General features: G+C 32.4%; 4 protein-coding genes across 4 annotated transcripts in view; 3 read left to right on the top strand and 1 right to left on the bottom strand.

Annotated features, from left to right (window-relative positions):
* Ance-3 (angiotensin-converting enzyme Ance-3) overlaps positions 1–19,183 on the bottom strand; it is a 52,539-nt gene that overhangs the window by 25,915 nt on the left and 7,441 nt on the right. The window contains exons 7-10 of the mRNA XM_072911258.1: positions 17,980–18,077; positions 17,660–17,829; positions 17,356–17,480; positions 15,191–15,533 (exon numbers count right to left, since the gene is read on the bottom strand). Coding sequence (XP_072767359.1) covers positions 15,191–15,533; positions 17,356–17,480; positions 17,660–17,829; positions 17,980–18,077 — 736 coding nt within the window. The remainder of the gene's footprint in view (positions 1–15,190; positions 15,534–17,355; positions 17,481–17,659; positions 17,830–17,979; positions 18,078–19,183) is intronic.
* LOC140668416 (uncharacterized) lies at positions 1,257–3,176 on the top strand. The gene is made up of 3 exons (XM_072897409.1): positions 1,257–1,268; positions 1,559–1,793; positions 2,197–3,176. The coding sequence occupies exons 1-3, from the start codon at positions 1,257–1,259 to the stop codon at positions 3,174–3,176; spliced, it is 1,227 nt and encodes a 408-aa protein (XP_072753510.1).
* On the top strand, positions 6,805–8,507 carry LOC140668400 (uncharacterized). The gene is made up of 2 exons (XM_072897385.1): positions 6,805–6,816; positions 7,170–8,507. The coding sequence occupies exons 1-2, from the start codon at positions 6,805–6,807 to the stop codon at positions 8,505–8,507; spliced, it is 1,350 nt and encodes a 449-aa protein (XP_072753486.1).
* LOC140676329 (uncharacterized) lies at positions 11,579–14,001 on the top strand. The gene is made up of 2 exons (XM_072911271.1): positions 11,579–11,650; positions 12,035–14,001. Exons 1-2 carry the CDS (start codon positions 11,639–11,641, stop codon positions 13,256–13,258), a joined length of 1,236 nt encoding a protein of 411 aa, XP_072767372.1. The 5' UTR covers positions 11,579–11,638; the 3' UTR covers positions 13,259–14,001.

Genomic DNA, 19,183 nt, shown 5'->3' with positions numbered 1-19,183 from the left:
GAAAGCACTTAAAATGCAAATTTAAATGCCTTACTACATCATTATTTCTCCCTTATTATGTATCTCTCTTGAAAACGTTTTGCACAATTAATTTGCGATATTATTTTTGAATGAATCTAGATAAGAAATCGTCTCAGATAATATATACTAATCTGTTTAAGTACTAATAAACAAATAGTAATAAACAAATTAGTAACAAACGACGATTAAGAAATGGTTTATATAATTTAGTTAATGTCAACATTATGTATAAACTATTTCATATATAATTTTTAGATATTAAAAATAATTTAATTTGTAATTATATAACTCGATATAGATAAAAACATTTATGTAACTTGAAATTAATTAATGTACGTTCACTATGATAGTAATGTTTGCTTCACTATCTTAATTGATCGCCGCGAAATATTATATAATCATAATTTTTTGCAAAAATGATCATTTTTTAGCAATTGATCCAAACAGGTCTTTCCATGCAAGTTTTCTTAATGTGAAAAGGTCTTTGATACTTTTCACTTTCTATTCAAGACGTTATCTTGACGAAGCAGTGATAAGTAGCAACAAATTCTAGTTTACTGCATTTAGATTTGTTTTCAAGAAACCGGTTATGTTTCCAGCAATATTAAACTGCGATATGCGAGAAATACACAAACTTCACCGATAAAAGTAGAGATGATTGAGAGACAAGTGAAAAGTAATCGAGTTATTTTTAATAAATTTTTGAAAAACGGCTTTTTGACGTTCGACTTTAAGAAAAACAATTTTTTCTATAAGTTATTTCTGTATTTTGTCGTTTTTTTACTAGTGATTTTTTAAATACAAGTTTTTATTTTGTTATTTTATTTTATTTCCGTTATTTTATGCAACAACATCTACTATCATTTCAAGATCATTATCAAGAGAATAGATCCGAGAGAATGTCAAGATTCCATAAAAGAAGTGAGCGAGTTTTACTATCAGAACAGTATCACTTTCTTTACAAATAAATCTGTTGGAACTAGAGCATGCTAGTGTTTTTCCAGATGATTTTTGCTATTCCGAAAAAGCAATTTCAGTTTCACTTATGCGAGTAATGAGTAACGAAAGTGATTATCCCCTCTGAAGAAGACATTGCGTGCTCCAGATCAGTAATTACAACGTATTTGTGGTAACCATATATATAAGATGGTAAAAGTATACGATCTATTTACTCTTAACTCGAGCAAGGTGCTTGAAGATTTTTCCCAAGAGGTTGTTCTATTATCTCGTTCAGGATGAGACAAGCGGTACGTTCTTATGGCATTGGAAACGTTTAGTAGTTTTTTGTGAATAAGTGTTTTTTTGTGAAACTATGTCATTGTGCAGAATTTTTTGTTTTCAAATAGTGTTTGTGTCAAATTTCTTTTAAAATAAAACAATAAAGTTTTATTAAAGTGTGGTAGAAATTCTTTATTATAAATCCGTTTTATTCTTTTTATACTATAAATAATAAAAATATTTTTAAATAGTTCTTATTTATTCTGTATCAAAAAACATGCAATAGATTTATGAAATTATGTGAGTTTGGTATTTGCAGGAACATAGGATGCTTTTATTATCACTTTTTGTGGCTATGGTGTCAACTTCTTCAATTCACGGCAACTTTGATAAATATGTATATAAGTACGATAATCTTTCTGCAGCACAACAAAAGTATCAACTTATGCCTTTTCATATAAGACATAATAGGGTCAATATTGCAGAAGGGAACATTCATAAAAACAATATGAACGTACACAAGTTCAAATTAAATCAGGCAAAAGATAACAAATGTAAGTAATATGGTTTAATTAGTGATTTTAATTAGTAATTTTTTGATAGAATTTTTTATCAGATCAGAAAAACTTCTGATCTGATATGTTTCTGATAAAATTAATGATGTAAGAGCTAACATACATTTGTTCATTTACATTACAATACTTTTTAGATAAGAGTTGATATTTAGTAATTAGAATTCATATAAAATAAGACAAACATAAGACAGTATAAGCACAAAATGTTTAAAAAAGTAGAAAAGTTTTGCACATATGAAATATATAAAATATTATTTCTATAATTATCTTTTTATAATTTTTTATTTAAATTTACTTATTATTTAAATGTCTGTCTCAATAGATGATAGTAATTAATGTTAAAGAAAATTGAATGTAATTTATACAAGAAAAATAATTTCAGTTTCAGAATCTCAAGTTGTATACTTTAAAGATGGACTTAAAGACGAGTACGATTTGCCAAAAAATTATGGTCATGAATCGAATAGCAGGGGAGGTGAACAAAACATACACAATAATGAAGTATTAGATCATCATCAGCACGAGAACGCGCATAAAACCGTAATGATTATAAAGAAAATCGCAGTGCCGTATCCCGTAGAGAAAACTATCCCATATCCGGTGATTAAAAAAATATCGTATCCAATTAAAGTGCCCGTTCCACAGCCGTATGCGATTGAACAGAAAATACCTTATCCCGTGAAGGTCCTTGTCAGAGTCCCCTTTAAAATTCCGCGACCGGTACCGATTATCAAAAAGATCCCGTATCCGATTAAGGTTCCAGTGGATCATCCCGTCCCAGTCAAGGTATACATACCAAAACCGTATCCCATCGAAAAAAAGATACATTACGAAGTACCGATTCCGGTACCCGATCTATTTCCCATAGAACGGAAGATACCGGTACCGGTGACGGTACCAGTACACGTACCATACCCAGTCGAAAAAATCGTTCATTATCCTATGAAAATCGCGGTAGATAAACCGATACCGGTTCCAGTACCAAGGCCATATCCGATACCGATCGCGAAGCCAGTCCCATATCCTGTCGAAAAACCGATTCTTGTACCCGTCAAAGTGCATATGGAGAGGTCGGTACCAGTCCCGGTGGACAAGCCGATGTTGGTCAAGGTAAAGGTTCCCGTACCAGCACCGTATCCAATCGAAAAGAAGGTACCATATTTTGTAAAAAAATTCGTACCTGTACCAGTAAAGGTACCAGTGCAGAGACCTATACCGATTGAGATGAACAAAGCGGTCGAGTATCACATCGAAAAACTTGTTCCTTATCCAGTTAAGATACCAGCCGCGGTGCCAATAGATGGACAGGTAGAACATAGGGGTGCATGGGATACTAAACCTAAAGAGTATAGCCATTCATGAAAATAAATTATACAATAGAGGTTAATAGAATTATAGTTACTAGAGACTTTATAAATTAATTAATTTTCGCCCTGGATATGATTTGACAATCAAAGAAACATAAGATTTTTAATACAGAATATAAAACTATTAATAATAATAGAGTATTATGTTATTGTTATTTAAAAAAAATTATTTATATAAATTTTTATGATTTTTTTTTACTTGAATGTATATGTGTTTGTGTATGTGTGTGTAAAGTCATATAACGTTATCTTTTTTAATATTATCTTTTGTGTGTTGTTATTACATTTTATTTACAGTATACTGAATTTCATATACAGTATACGGAATTATTCTGATCATATTTTTGCCACAAAATATTGTAAGTGTGAAAATAAATGATTGTTGTTGAATAAAATTATTTTCCCAAACAAATCACTATAGGTACTTCAAGTAGCATTTTACATGTAATGATTCAGTTAAAACAATTTAATGTAATTAAATTAATCTAACCTTTTTTTATTGCTATCACTTAACAGCTTCCAAACAATTAACGCGTAAAGAAGAAGTAAGTAAAGACAGAACTGATATTAGAATCTAATCAGATAAATGCCGACAGTTAACTTCTCATGATATTCGTTTAATCATTAAATCTCTCGAGTCAATCATTAAAGTCTCTCCTTGTCGTTGATTTCATTCCAGTCACTTTCGCTGCATTGTAATTACAGTGAAACGAGAATTGACGAGATGTAATTGATTTCTACAAAACAACAGTTGTTCAACGACATTGACCGTGATTCTGATTACGGAATGTCTATTCCTTCCGCAATACCATAAGAAACAGTTGATTGACATAATGTAAGTTTATTCGTAATATATATAATGAAAATTATCATCAAATTAAATACATAAAATAATCAATTGATCTAATTCTTTACTAAATGTATTAATTCTTAATAATTTATTTTTTATTTTATAAGTTATAAATAAAATATGTAGTGTCTCCAAAATTAGTACTTTGTAAAAACTATTTAATATATGATAATGTATGCACATATATTATAAACACGTACATACATAATAAAATTTTCTTTTTAATTTTATAATTTTTTCATCTCAAGGTAGAGAAACGTCAGTAGTAATAATAGATGGCATAGACTTATAATACAAATTAATTACAGATCTGAACTTTCAATAATTATCATAAATATACACTACCGTCAGAAAGTATAAGATCAAAAAAATTTATAAATTTAATTTATAATTTCTTCTCATAAAGTAATGCAAACTATTTTAATTTTTGCGGTATTATAATATAATTCTACAACTATTAATAAAAAAAGAAACAATCAGCAGAATGTCATGCTTCAGCGTGCAAAAACAAATTATTTTCTCGAGGAGCCTAAAAAGCCGCCGCCAATTAAGTGACCTGAAAAACTTTTATGGGAGATACTAAAGAGGAAGTGGAACGCTATAGACTTTGAGATAATAAAAAATTAATTGATAGGATCCTAGACTTTGTCTGAAAGTTGTAGAAAAAGAGGGTGATCTTTTTTTATAAATTAAAAACTTTTATTATTTGTTTTACTATGTATTTCTTTTAAAAATAAAGTTTAATTTGTTTATAATTTGAAGCAAGCATTTCTATTTTGTATTTCTTCCGTGATCTTTATTTATTACTTTGGTCTTAAACTTTCTGATGGTAGTGTATATACACGTTACATATTTACTAGAGAAAAGATTTCTTCTATAAAATTTGAGTTATTTAAATACTAGATGTAAATTTATAATCGACATATAATCTTTTGTACCTTTTACTTGTATATAATTGAAATATGTTTATAATCATAAGTAATTATATATTGTAGACAAAGCAAGACACATTCAACCGTAATGTATCTTATATTTTTTACAAAGCACTTCCAGGTGTAAAATAGAATCCACAGTTAATGTACTTATACGTGAAACAATTACAGACATGTTGCTCTTATATCATATTATAGTTTTCTTTACGACTATAAAATTTATGAAATAAATGATTATAGTTCACGTAATAAGTATTCAAAGCGATCATGTTACGATTTCACTTAGATTCTTCCGTGTTGTAAAGATAAGGCTAGGTATAATTTACATATATAATATATATTCGAGAGGTATTATAATTATACACGATTATAATAAACATATTTATATGTGATACGCTTTTTTGATTATATACACTGTTAATATGAAAAAAACGAAAGCGATAAATAGCGCTTAGCTAGAGCTGTCATTGTCCGAATGACGAAGGGTTTTTTTTTCTTGGCTTATATCTCCGGGAAGTATCAGAAGAAAGTTTCGAGAAGCGTATAAGTTAAGTGGTGTACAACCACTGCCAAAGCGGGAAAGTTTTGTGCAACTTCGAGAAGGCAAGATATGTGGAGAGCACTTTTATACCGGTTTCGGTTTCACTAGTGTTACTGATCCGAGAAATTCGATCAAATTATTCAATTTGCTATAAAAGAAAGTATCGATCGTATCAAGCAATACACATGTTGGTTGTTTATAAACAAAAGAGCCATATAGCTTTCTTTGCGTATCAATCAAAGTTAATACAAAAATTTTAAGAGTTATCTAATTATTTTACTGCCAATAAAATAATTATTATTTAATATATAGCATAAGCGATAAACTTAATACAAGTTGTTTATTTAATTTATGATATTTGCAAACTGGATTTGTATTAATTCTTCCTTTATAAATATATTCTTTGATTATTCGCATAAATCTTGCAAAATTTCATGTATCAAACATTTAAATTAACACAATTTAGAAATTATTATTGTTATTAAATTTAATTAATAAAAAATAGAAAAAATACCAAAAAATTTATTATATAAAGATATGATCGAATGTTCTGGGAAGATAAAACTCCGTAACGTATGTGCAAAAAATCGTAGTTTTACGATTCGATGTAGAAAGTACCCTATTCGCTTTCATCAATCAATCATAAATAACTTTATTAATCCGGAATCATTCTCGTATAGATTAATAAATTAACGCAACAATAAATACGTTTCTCTGTCATCATTCAAATAATTTGTCTATGTAGAAATCTTTTGAAATCTTTAAAATATATTACTTACTCTTCTAACGATGGTATATATTATAATATAAAACGTTATTAGAAATTTTCTTTTAAAACATGCAAACCATATAAAACATTTCTTTTGAACTAATAAATTTATTATCATAATCTGTTATTGTAAACTAAATATTTTTACACAGAATATTTTATAAAATAAACTTTAATTTTGACATCAATAAAAGTTTTATGTAAGCAAAGAAATCAAATTTTTTTTCTATCTTTTTTTAAAGTGACAGTTCTTTCATGATTCAAGTTGTTTACGCATTTCACATTTTGTCTCAGTTTTAAAACAAATAACTTATTAATAATTAATTCTCTGCGAATGAACGGCATTTACAGACCGTAAAACAATGATCGTTTAAGCGTAGATAATTGTCACGAAAGGTGCAAGGCTATGTTATAAAGGTCCAAGTGGTTGAACCAGCGAAAGTAGTCTACGATGTATAACTAATAGTAAGATATCTTTCCGTTTGAATTCAGTGTAAACTGATCTATCGTCCTGATTGCAAAGGTGCCATCATGAGACATCAGGTAGATACTTTGGCTTAATAGCATTATTATTATTATAACAAATTTTTCCTTGATAATAATATTGTGAAATTTATTCCGTTCAAATCCGTCGATAAATTTAATTTTACTTTATGTTGAATTTAAATATTACAAAGTTTTTGACTAAAAACATAACATACTTTTTTTTTTAAATAAAGAAAGCAAAGATACTTTATTCAACAAAAACAGAATAAAATACTAATTAAATACTTATCTGATGGCCTATAATAATTTGATCAATGATTATCTTATTGAAAATTTTTGTATGGTATATGATATATTCAATATTTTTATACTACTATAGAATATTCTACCTAACGTATTTCTTTCAACAGCGGCAGTGTTTTATAGCATTTCTGTATTTCAGTATCGCTCTTACATCATCGGCTAGTCGCAGAAAGGAACTCGAAAGGGCCGCGGAACTCGCCGTGGAAAAAGCAGCCGAAAGGGCAGCCGAGAGGGCAGTGGAGAAGGACCTCGACAATGGAAATATCACTACGGAATCCAAGATTGTCCGCGAGTCCTATTCCAGTGTCAGGAAAGATCCGCAGAAAGAGAAAAAAAAAGATGACAATTATGACAGATACAAACCAGTGAATGAGGAAGAAGAGTCAGAGGAAGATACGGACGATTGGAGCCCATATTCACGAAGTACAAGATTCGTCCCTCAAGATATAAAAGACAAAGACTTTCGTGCATGGTTTAGCAAGATCGATTTCAGAAACATGTCAGATATTAAAAGAAGATTTGCGAGAAGCAAAGAGTCCTTTAAGGATCTCAGTTGGGATAAATTGAACGAAAAAGTTATGATTGTGGAGAGGAAGGTACCGGTATCCGTAACAATCCAAAAGAAGATTCCGTATCCGATCTACGAGCATGTTCCGTACGAGATTAAAGTACATGTATCACAGCCTTACACAGTCGAGAAAAAGGTGCCTCATCCGGTGAAAGTCTACGTAAACGTACCCGTCGAGGTGCCAGAGTCTTATTACGTCAAGAAGCAAGTTCCTTATGCGGCAAAGGTTGACAATCCTGTGCCATATAAAGTTGAAATACTTGTGCCGCAGCCATACACGATTGAGAAAAGGATTCCGGTTGAAGTGAAGATACCGGTACCGCAGCCATATACTGTCGACAAGCCTATACCTTACAAGGTCAAGGTACCGGTCAAGGTACCGACCCCGTATGAGGTTGAGAAGAAAGTAACGGCACCGGTGAAGGTCACCGTTAACCGACCATATCCGGTATCAGTGCCGAAAGCATATCCTGTAGAGATTACTAGACCGCATCTGGTGGAAGTGCCTAAACCAGATCCGGTAAGAATCCAAATACCTGTAGAAAAACCGAATTCAGTGCCAGTAGAAAGGCCAGTTCCGGTAGCCGTCAAAGTTCCAAATCCTCTATCGTACATCGTGGAGAAAACCGTACCGATAGAGATAATAAAACCTTATTCTGTTCCAATCAAAGTACCTGTGGACAAACCTTACGAGGTGTACAGGACGAATCCATTACTCGTTCCGGTGAAGAAGCCCTTTCCCTATGTCGTACAAGTACCGGTTCCCGTCAAGCTTGGTTCGAAGAATGAAGGTGATACTAAGAACGAGGAAGTCCTGATAGAAAGCGAAAACACTGACAATGAATGGCAGCGATCGCAATCATTAGATAACGAATAATTGAAGCGCTAGAGTTGCAGATATTTGTATTGTATGTTACAATTATTTTATCCTATTAATACTGAGAGAAAGATGTATTGATTTTTATCATAATTAATAGCTTTATGTAAATTTAAATAATAACATCGATTAATTTATCGTAAATAAAAATTAAGCAATTGTATCTTAATTCCGTAATATATGGCATTTTCTATTAGTATATTTATTGATTTATAAATAATTGGTTTTCCTAAACGAAAATTTATATACAAATTGAAAAATTAAATACATAACTAAAGTTATTTTCCTAATTACCTACCACTTCCTTATTTACGCTTACTCGGAAGAGAGATTATTAACACTCATAAAACTGTCGTAATAAAATTATATTTGTCATAAAATTATATCGAACATCGAATTATGCGTTCCTTGTTAACGGCATAATCTGAGAAAATAAAACGATTCTAATTTAAATGAAGAAATTACGTAAATTTTATATATGTATATACATTTCGGTAAAAAAAAGCGGTACACTAAAAAAGTAAGAAAAAATTATGAAATTTTAAATGCTTATAACAGAGTTAATAATTATTATATCGAGGTAAACAAACGAAAATGAAGCATAAAGTCTGTATTTTGAGAAACTTTTAATGCCGTTTGCATGAGATGATTAGGTTTCCAATGGCGGATGATACAATAAAATCCACATTTTTTTCGAGTAACATAATTAAGCAAAAATTACTGTATCAAATTCTACGATAGCGCATTTTGAAGAGAAAAATTTGAACTTTTATGTATCTTTTCCATTGATTCAACATCAATTAATTCACACTAGGCAATTAAACTAGACTTTCTATTAACCGACTTTGCTTCATTTTGTTATCCGCCACTGGAAAACTAATCTCTCATACAATCGGTATTAAAAGTTTCTTAAAATATAGACTTTAAGTTTCATTTTCGTTTTTCAGTGACTTCAATATGACAATTATTAACTGTATTATAAGCATTTGAAATATCATAATTTTTTCTTATTTTTTTATACAGTATACCGCTTTCTTTGACGGTGATTTACATTGTGATTAGATATATATATATATATAATGTTCTTATTAATCAATTGTGTGTATGTGTGTGTGTGTGTGTGTGTGTGTGTGTGTGCGCGTTCGTGTTCGCATGTGTGTCAATATTATTAAGAATATTTAGAAATTTTAAATTTGAACTCGAATTTTAGATTTAATCTACTCATTTAAACATTCACTCTTTTCTTTTTTAGTAATAATTAGTTTCGCTTTTTATTTTTTCGCTATATAGTTTTATCAGAATATAATTTACATAGATATGTATCTATATCTAAAAATATCAAATTAAGATTTAAGAATTCGGACAAAAATTATATTCTATATAAATATATTTTCAGTGTTTTAGTCAGTATAAATTTTGTTATAATTTTTCTACTAATAGTTTTTTATGAAAAAATTATTTTAAAAAATTGTTTTTAAATCCAATTTTTTGCGATTCTATTCTTTACTTTTACATAGCTAGAATTATCAAATTATGTTTTTTAATTTAAAGTCTTTTTTTTTAATATTACTTTCTGTCATTAGTATACATAAACAAAGTCGGTAACCTTTTTAGTATATTTTTTAATTGCAAAAAAACATAGTAATTAAATAAGTAATTAAAAACTCTCTACACATTCGAAATTCAATCATAATTTATTCTCGCCATAGATTCTTAAATGTTATTTCTAACATTTTTTACAAAATAATTATCAAAAAAAATTGTGTTTGAATTCAATTTTTTGTGAATCTATCTTTAATTCTAAATAGCTAGAATAGTATCAAATTATGTTTTTTCATTTAAAAATTTCGCTTTTTTTAGTATTACTTTTTGTCATTAGTATACATAAGCGATCTTGGAAAACTAATCTTTTTAGTATATTTTTTAATTATGAAAAAAAACTTTCTACACATTCGAAATTCAATTTAATAGTCGCCATAGGTTCTTAAATATTATTCCTAACATTTTCTTGCATTGTTTATCTGAGTCTAGTATTTCTTATTCCAAAGCACGTGGCAAAAATTGGAGATTTACCGTACGGCGTATTTAGTAAATGGCACATTACAATGCGGTCGATCTCACATCAGTGTACATTCTAAAATTCATATATTCTCTCTGCATATATCGCGCCATCCGTCTCTCTCTCTCTCTTTCTCTCTGTCTCTCTCTTTCTCCTCTCCTGTCCTCAACTTTTCACTTTTTCTCTCCTTTTACCGTTCTCAGTTCTTCCTCTCGCTCTCTCCCTCAGACCGTAGGAGAGACCGTTAGGTGTCTACCGTTGTGTTCCTCGTCTCGACCGAGAGAACCCGAGCCTATACAGTCTCGCGCGCTCGTCCTTCCGTGGGGACCGGATACGGAGAGGGAGAGTCCTGCTGGACAGCGATATACGAGCGAGAAACTTCTACGAGATGTAAAACGTCGGAAGGAGGAAGAGGTTGGAAAGAGAAGGGAAATAGTAGGGGAGGAATGGATCGTATCCAATGGCGTAGGTGAATAAGGCTAAACGTAAAAGGATCAACCATTACGTATAAAATTTAACAGAAGAGTGTAAAATAATTAATACTTTCTATTAAATCTTAGAATATTTTTTTGCAGATAATATAAATTCTTTTGACACTGGAGCCTTTCACTCATTATAGTGTTTGTAATTAAACGTTATATAGAATTTTCTATTTATTTTTAAACATTTCCCTAAAGTTTAAGCATCTGTCTATTTTGAATAAAAAATAGTGGAACATCTCTTTTTACGACAAATAAGTACATATTTTTTTTTTATATCACATATTCTCTTGAATTTTTGAACATCACCGTTATAACTTCCGGTATTCAATTTTCCACGGTTGCTACACCGTTAGATACGATTATGGAAGCATTGCTGTCTATGTGTCTAGAATTTATAAAAAAAAAAATACCATAATACCGTGTACATACATCGGGCGAACGCCAGACGCGTGTTTCACTTTTCCGCGAGAGCGCAGAGGGGCTCACTTAATACGCGTTGGGGGAAAGCGGACTATAAAGACGGTGGTACCTTGGGGGGAAGCATCCAGTAAAGTCTGGACTTTAACTAGATCGCGAGACACCTGATAGACATGAGAATTTTGGTAAGTCACACATTGGGCAAAATTAGCTTCAATTACTTTAACAAATTAATCGGTTTAGCTTTCTTGCTTGTATCATTTTTTCAAGTTCAAGATTTAATTTAAAGTAAATAATTACTGTGCAATTTTTTTAAAATTAAATTAATTGCAATTAAACTTTATCAATCAATATTTCTCCTTGATGTAAATCGTGACAAAGACGATAAAATTTATGATCAAAGAACAAAAAGTCATCGAGAGGCCGAGTATGTTATATATGGCATATATTATTCGAATCATTAACGACTGTATCTAGCGCGTGAATAGTATTCTTTCATGGTCCAAGAGACAGAGCATTGATGCTGTAAGAGGCTGATATAATCAATACGGCATTTCTGTCGATTGCAGTTTCTCACGCTATTAGCGGGGCTGCTGGCCTTGGCCGTGTGCGAGGAGAAGCAGTTCGCTCAGACTAAGAAGATTACGCCAAGCGAAAATGCCGAAAACACAGAGAAGAAACAGGATAAGCGTGGATTGAGTCATATCGAGGGAGATTTTGGGGGACACGAGGGCGGTTACGGCGGGGGTGATTACGGCGGCGGTGATTACGGTGGCGGTGATTACGGCGGCGGGGGCGGTTTCATCGGTACTCACGGAATCAGCGGTGGTGATATTGGCGGTCACGATGGCGGATACGGTGACGGAGGCGGATACGGTGGCGGATACGGTGGCGGATACGGTGGCGGATACGGTGGCGGAGGCGGAGGCGGAGGAGGAGGCGACGACGGCGGCAAAATCAAACAGATCACGATTGTGAAGACCGAAAAGGTACCCTATCCAGTTGAGAAGAAGGTTCATTATCCGGTGGAAAAGGAAGTACCATACCCTGTTAAAGTACCGGTACCGCAGCCATATCCCATCGAGAAGAAGATACCAGTACCGGTAAAGGTATTCGTGAAGGTGCCGATTCCCATACCGCAACCATATCCGGTCGAAAAGAAGGTGCCCTATCCTGTACACATACCGGTAGAGAGACCAGTGCCCTACAAAGTATACGTGCCCCAGCCGTATCCGGTAGAGAAGAAAATACCGTATCCCGTGAAGGTACCAGTGCCGCAGCCATTCCCGGTAGAAAAGCCTGTACCGTATAAAGTAAAGGTCCCGGTACATGTGCCGCAACCCTTCCCCGTGGAAAAGCCGGTACCCTATCCGGTGACAGTGCCTGTCGAACGACCGTATCCAGTACATGTAATTAAACCGTATCCGGTCCCCGTCGAGAAGCCGGTGCCTGTTCCGGTAGAAAAGAAGGTACCTTACCCGGTCAAAGTGCACGTAGAGCGACCGGTGGCTGTACCTGTAGAAAAACCTGTGCCTGTTCACGTTAAGGTACCGGTACCGGCGCCATATCCGGTGGAAAAACCGGTACCAGTCCCGGTCGAGAAGCCTGTGCCCTACGCCGTAAAAGTGCCTTACGACCGACCCGTTCCGGTTCACGTAACGAAGCCCGTGGCTGTGACGGTGCCCAAAGCGGTTCCGTACCCTGTAAAAGTGCCGGTGGCGGTACCAGTGCATGACCACGGTTTTTCCGGGGGTGATTATGGACACAGCTTCGGGGGACATTCGGGATATTAGTATTAAAAAGCGTGACAGTGGAGAATTTTTCGCTTGTTTTTGAGAAAAATTTGAAGAAAAGAAATACATTATTATTATTATTATATAAATAGCTGTCATTAGAGAGAATTTGTTAACTCAACTGATCAATATTTTGATAAAAATGTATATATAGTGTATATATTTGAAAAATAGATCACTAGTCGGTTAACTCGTAAAAAAAAAAAAAAAAAAAAAAAAATTCTCCACTACATCACACGAGCGGACGTATTGGCACCTATTATACGAAATACATATATCTCGATAATATTTTTTCCGCCAACATTTGTCAACGTATTGCGTCAAAGAGAAAATAATTGTAGAGAACAATGTGATTTGTAACGCGTTTGACGGCTGATTTTTTTCACTCGGGAGCGTTAACGAAGCGTTTCCTTTGCGCGACAAGTACTCGCTTGAATGCGAGTCCGCGAACGAAGGAAACGCGGACGTTTTATTTATTTTATTAATTTTTAACATTGTCGTCCACTCGCCGCAAATCTTGGCGAGGGAAATGAGTTTGCAGAACAGCCATTTTGCGTTGTGAAAGATGAAGATTCTGGGTGCCACGAGTCCGCGTAGACAGTACTAACGATTTCCTTAGATATATTATCGACACTTAAATATCCGTGAACGCATGTTCTATTGTGTGTTTCTTTCGAGATTCGTAACATGTAACATATGTCTTTTATGTTGTACAATGCCTTTCGCTTCTTTTTAATAAAACCAAAGAGCAAAATGACAGAGTGTTCTTGAGATAAATTTATTCTATTACCACATTCTACAAGAAGCCTAAACTAATTTGCACTTATCTTTATATGCTTATCCATCCTCAATAAATTTCACACTACACTGCAATTTGCAACTCTTGTACTCCTTTCCTATGAGCGAGAAAGTTAACTTATGTACCGAAACAGATTCAATCTAGATATGTTAATGTTTTTTAATGATCAAAAAGCTAAATGATAAAGATCGATTAAATGTTACGAGATAGATTTTTCCGTGTGTATTTTTCCTATCGGCATCCAATATCCTTGAACTTTATGCAGCGTGACGAATTATTTATCTTCGATCACGCCAACAATGTCTATTTGTAGAGGCATTGTACAATTTCTTATTCCGGCAGGGAACAAGAAAAAGTAGAGCTGGCGAAAGTCATTCTCACGATTTTGGCCGGAATTGTACCCGGAAAATTTACCCGATAATTAGTACCGCAAAAGCTCCTATGCGTAATTAATTTCGTACGGTCGATAAAAATGGAACTTTCTTTTATCTAGCATGACTAACGAAGAAAAGTGCGTATACGTAATACTTCCGATTCGATAATATCAGCGTCTTGTTCTGCCTCGCGGTCTATCATTTGGCATGTGGTTCTCAGGTATTAAATCTAATTCAAACGCGCATCGTTCTGGCTACACGCGTAACGATAATCGGAGAAAGGGTTCCCCATCTCTCTTTCTCCTGATCTGCCAATGAGTAAATCATAAGAGGAGCAGCACGAGATCGCAAATCGAAAGTGAAATCGCTGATCTCGTGCATGAGGCACGCGGGCGCGGAAAATTGTTCGCAACGAGATTATTCGCTTCGGGCGTATTAAAAACTTCACGAAAGTACATTTCAAATATAGCAGGTGTTATTTTATCTTTAAATATCATATTCTGCAGAATGTACTATCCAGAATAATAAATATACGATTGCAAAAGTCCTGCATTTCCTATCATTATTATTTAATTTTTCCCACATATCTTAATCACAAATGTTATAATAACTGATCGTCAAAGAAGATAAAAAATTGACGCATCAGCTAATAATAATTCTTACGTCTACGTAAGACAATTATTATGAGTTCGAAACTCATACTCAAAATTCAAAGCAGAAACGTGCATGAAATAAAGTTGAAATACAAACGGTACTTACCGTATGTATGGGATGTTGGCCGGGATGTGATACTTTGCACCTGGATCGAAATCGTCCTCGGATCTTAGTACCGGTGGTTTCGTTCCTGTGTATTGTTCCATCAATCTGTGCCAATGACAATTATATTCCTCTCTGTTGACGTAGCCGCGAGCAACGTCCCATCGCCATCTGTCCATGGAAATGCTGAAAGGTAGCATCACGAGTTTGTCCATTGCCAAAGCAAACAGGTAGTTGATATCCGCGGAACGCTCATCAATGAATTTGTTCGCTAAGCCCAGAGTTTGCAGGTGACGTGGCGTCGCGACACTCAAAGCGACAGTCTCACCGACCGCTTCGTGAAATCCTGATAATTATATAAATAATATAATTATTTACGATATAACAAAATAATAACTAAATATTGTAAAAAAATTGGCAAAGATGATAATTTGCTTTCTTCAAGAAATTATTATAAAACAACGTAGCTATTAATATAAATTTATAATAATGAATATTAATTAATTAATGTCAATTATGGGCTTATTTTATGATTATACTAAATTATCGCAATCTTTCAATTGTGTGATAAAATACAATAATGTCTTAATACGAGTTACAATTATGTTGAATTTTTCTTTATAACATGATTTGATATCTTAAAGTTGGAGTGTTGTTCTTTAAGAACACTTTTAGCTTTGAAGGAGTTCGGTGGTTTGATAATCGAACGTCACGGTGAAAGTCGACGTCAGATGAAACAGATGGCTTGTCGTTGAGTTCCGTCTATGATTATTGCAAAGTTTCACGAGGTTCTCCAGTCTACGCGGGTAGTCCGGTAACTTTTTGCGCATGATGTGATTTAGTGCTAACCAGGATGTAATTACAGCTTGCACCGATAATTCGAGCGTAGCAGATGACGCTGATTATTCCTGTTTTTATCACATTCTCTTATGCAAATCGTACTGAACGATCGAAGGTGCAATTAAAACAATTTCATAATTCGAAATTAACATTAACTGAGCACTGTAAGTAGGAAATACAGATGAAAAGAGATATAAGTAATATGTAATACACAAATAATTGTATAAAAGTAATGGTATATTAAAATAAGACGAAATCCTGAATAAAAATTGTTTACGTGCTACACATAAATAAAATCTGTCCGAAAGTGGGTAATAATTTTAAAATAAGTCTAAAATATAATGTGGATTTCGATGGAAGCAAATGGGTCTTCGCGAGAAAGAGATTGAGGGATTGCTTGCAGATTTTATGCGAAATCGATCGGCAAGGCCACCTCTACGAAGCAGTTCTCGTTGCTTCGAAAACAATCCGTGTTCCGGTACAAGGCGAATGACCGGGCCTGGCCGACCGGCCGGCCGTTGCGACGGTGAAAGCGCGATTGCACCGCAATAAAAGTATTTTAACATCCGACGCCAATGTACGCAAGTAACATCTACTCGCCTATTCGCGAGTAGTGTAATGCGCAGCATACACCTCGAGCGTATCGCGCTCGCTCTCGCTTTCGCGCTATTAGTTGTAAAAGCACAAGTCGATTGTGCCTTCCGGAAGTTGGGTCGAGAACGAACGGTGCATTTACGTAACGCGTGTCGTCTGTTCGATGTTGTATGCCATCATCGTTCTAGCCATTTCCATCTTATTATCCTAGTCCCTCGCTCGGATTTTTTTCTTCCTGGCGTGATGCAATTTCTCATTATTGCATTGTATTGTGATAAGATCAGTGACGTTAACAATAGATGTCGTCGCGCGTGTTTTAAAACCGTAATAATATAGCTTTATGACACAAAGCTAGAGCATTTATTTTATGTTTATCTATGTATTTATCATGGAAAAATAATATATATAATTTTATTTTCGCATTTATTTTCATGACTATCTCACTGCGAAAAATTTATTTTTTACTATTTGATTTGTTTTATTCTTTATTTTATCTGTTTTATTCAATTTTTTACAATTTTAATAATAATAATTAAGAAAAGAGTTAAAATTTAAATAATATATTATTTTGTAAATTTAAATTTAAATTTATACAAAATACAATATATATAATTTATTATATGTATATTTTAACCATTTATTTTATGTGTATATTCTGATTGTATTTATTTAATATCCTAATTCTTATAGAAAATTTTGCAAAATAACATTAAAAAGTCTAGATATTCTTATACCTGGATTAGCGCCATCACGAAATTCACGAGGTAGACCGCTGTATCGTAAGAAATACTGAATGTGTGCCATCTCATGATGTAAAGTTATCAGATCCTTCAATGTCACTTTTGTACACATCTTAATCCTAAATAAAAAAATATTAAAAACTCTTATTCTTTCCTTGCATTTTAAAAGTATTAAGATATCAATGTAATATTTATTTATAAAATTTTAGATGGCTTTAAAAGATTTTTTTGATACAGTTTTTACATATTATTTGATGATATGTTATCTATATATGTATGTATGTATTAATGAATTCACCTGTAATCTAAACGATTGCAAAAGTCCCACGCAGAGGCTTGGCAGATTAATGGACGGTCGCCTGGATCGGCGATTATACTTCCGGCCCAGAATTCTGGCGGCAAAGCACTCAAATTCAAGGACAGGTAAAATTCCTCGGCTACTCGAATCATGTCAATCGGTGTGTAACCCTATGCATCACAATATAATCAATTATCAAAATTATTTATATATTTAATAATTATCAATATTAATTATATATACGCTGTGATCAATATTGATTATAATAAAACGTATAATATAAAATATTACAAAATTAGAAAAGTGAAAAATAATTTTACTTGAGCTTGCATTTCTGGCGTGACATCGGGATATGTTTTTCCGGGATACGGTAAGGTAAAATCCAAGAGATTGCTCCAAGATTGTCCCCATATGTTACCTATGAAAAAAATAATGATATAGCTATAATAATATTATAATAATATATATTTAAATAAATAATTAATATTTAGAAATTATGACACAAGAAATTATTGACGTAAATATACATATACATATATAAACTTTTCGCAAAAATTAGAATACCTATTTTTTTCTTGAAAAAAATAAACAAAATTTAATCAGTGGTAACTTCATTAAAAATGAATAAAATTTAAAAATTGACCCAAAAAAGGTTTTAAGACTTAAAATCTCTACTTTCGAAAAGTCATTATTATTTTTACATTTCTGTAAGTTATTCTAATTTTTTCATAATATTATTTTAACACTAATTAAATTTTTATTTTATTTTTCATTTTTTTTGACTAAATTTAGCAATTTTTTGTACATTGTTTTGCTTCATAAAATCACAGTGGCCACCATGAAAAAACTCATAGCTATTCAGCAAATTTTTGTCAAATTCAAAATACTTAAAAGTACAAAATGAACGTAAAGAAAATTTTTTATTGTTGTTCTACACCATTATTTTTTAAGTTTAAAACAGAAAAAGAAAAATTGCTAATTTTTACGTTATTTTTATTTGTTTGCATAATGTCTATTGAAAAAAGACTTAACTATTATATCATTCAATAGAGCAAAGTTTCAACTTTAATAATCTGGTTTTTCGAATTGCGGTACGATAATTTTTAATGGACTTATGAGCAATCAAAATAAAAATGTTCAATTTTTATTCAATCCGTGATAACTCAATAAAAAAATATTTTAGAAAACGATTTTGTAGAGAAACCTTTACGCTTTCATATTAGGAAATCGCAAATTTTCGCAGATTATTTTTGGTCATGTGTCTACAAAATAAGAAGAAAATTCCCTATTTTGTTCACCTCGTAGTTTTCTATATGTAAAAATTATCAAACTTATAGAAACGTAGCCTTTCAAAGGTAGAGATTTTAAGTTTTAAAATTTTTTGTTGTTGGATTTAAATTTTGTTTATTTTTAACGAAGTTATTGTTGACTAAATTTTACCTATTTAAAAAAAATTAAACGTTTATCTAATTTTTGGCAAGGAATATATTATTTACTTGTAAAAATTATTATATTTGAATTATG

This window comes from Anoplolepis gracilipes, chromosome 1 (genome assembly GCF_047496725.1).
Source record: "Anoplolepis gracilipes chromosome 1, ASM4749672v1, whole genome shotgun sequence".
Lineage (NCBI taxonomy): Eukaryota > Metazoa > Arthropoda > Insecta > Hymenoptera > Formicidae > Anoplolepis > Anoplolepis gracilipes.
This window is presented reverse-complemented; position numbering and strand designations above follow the sequence as displayed.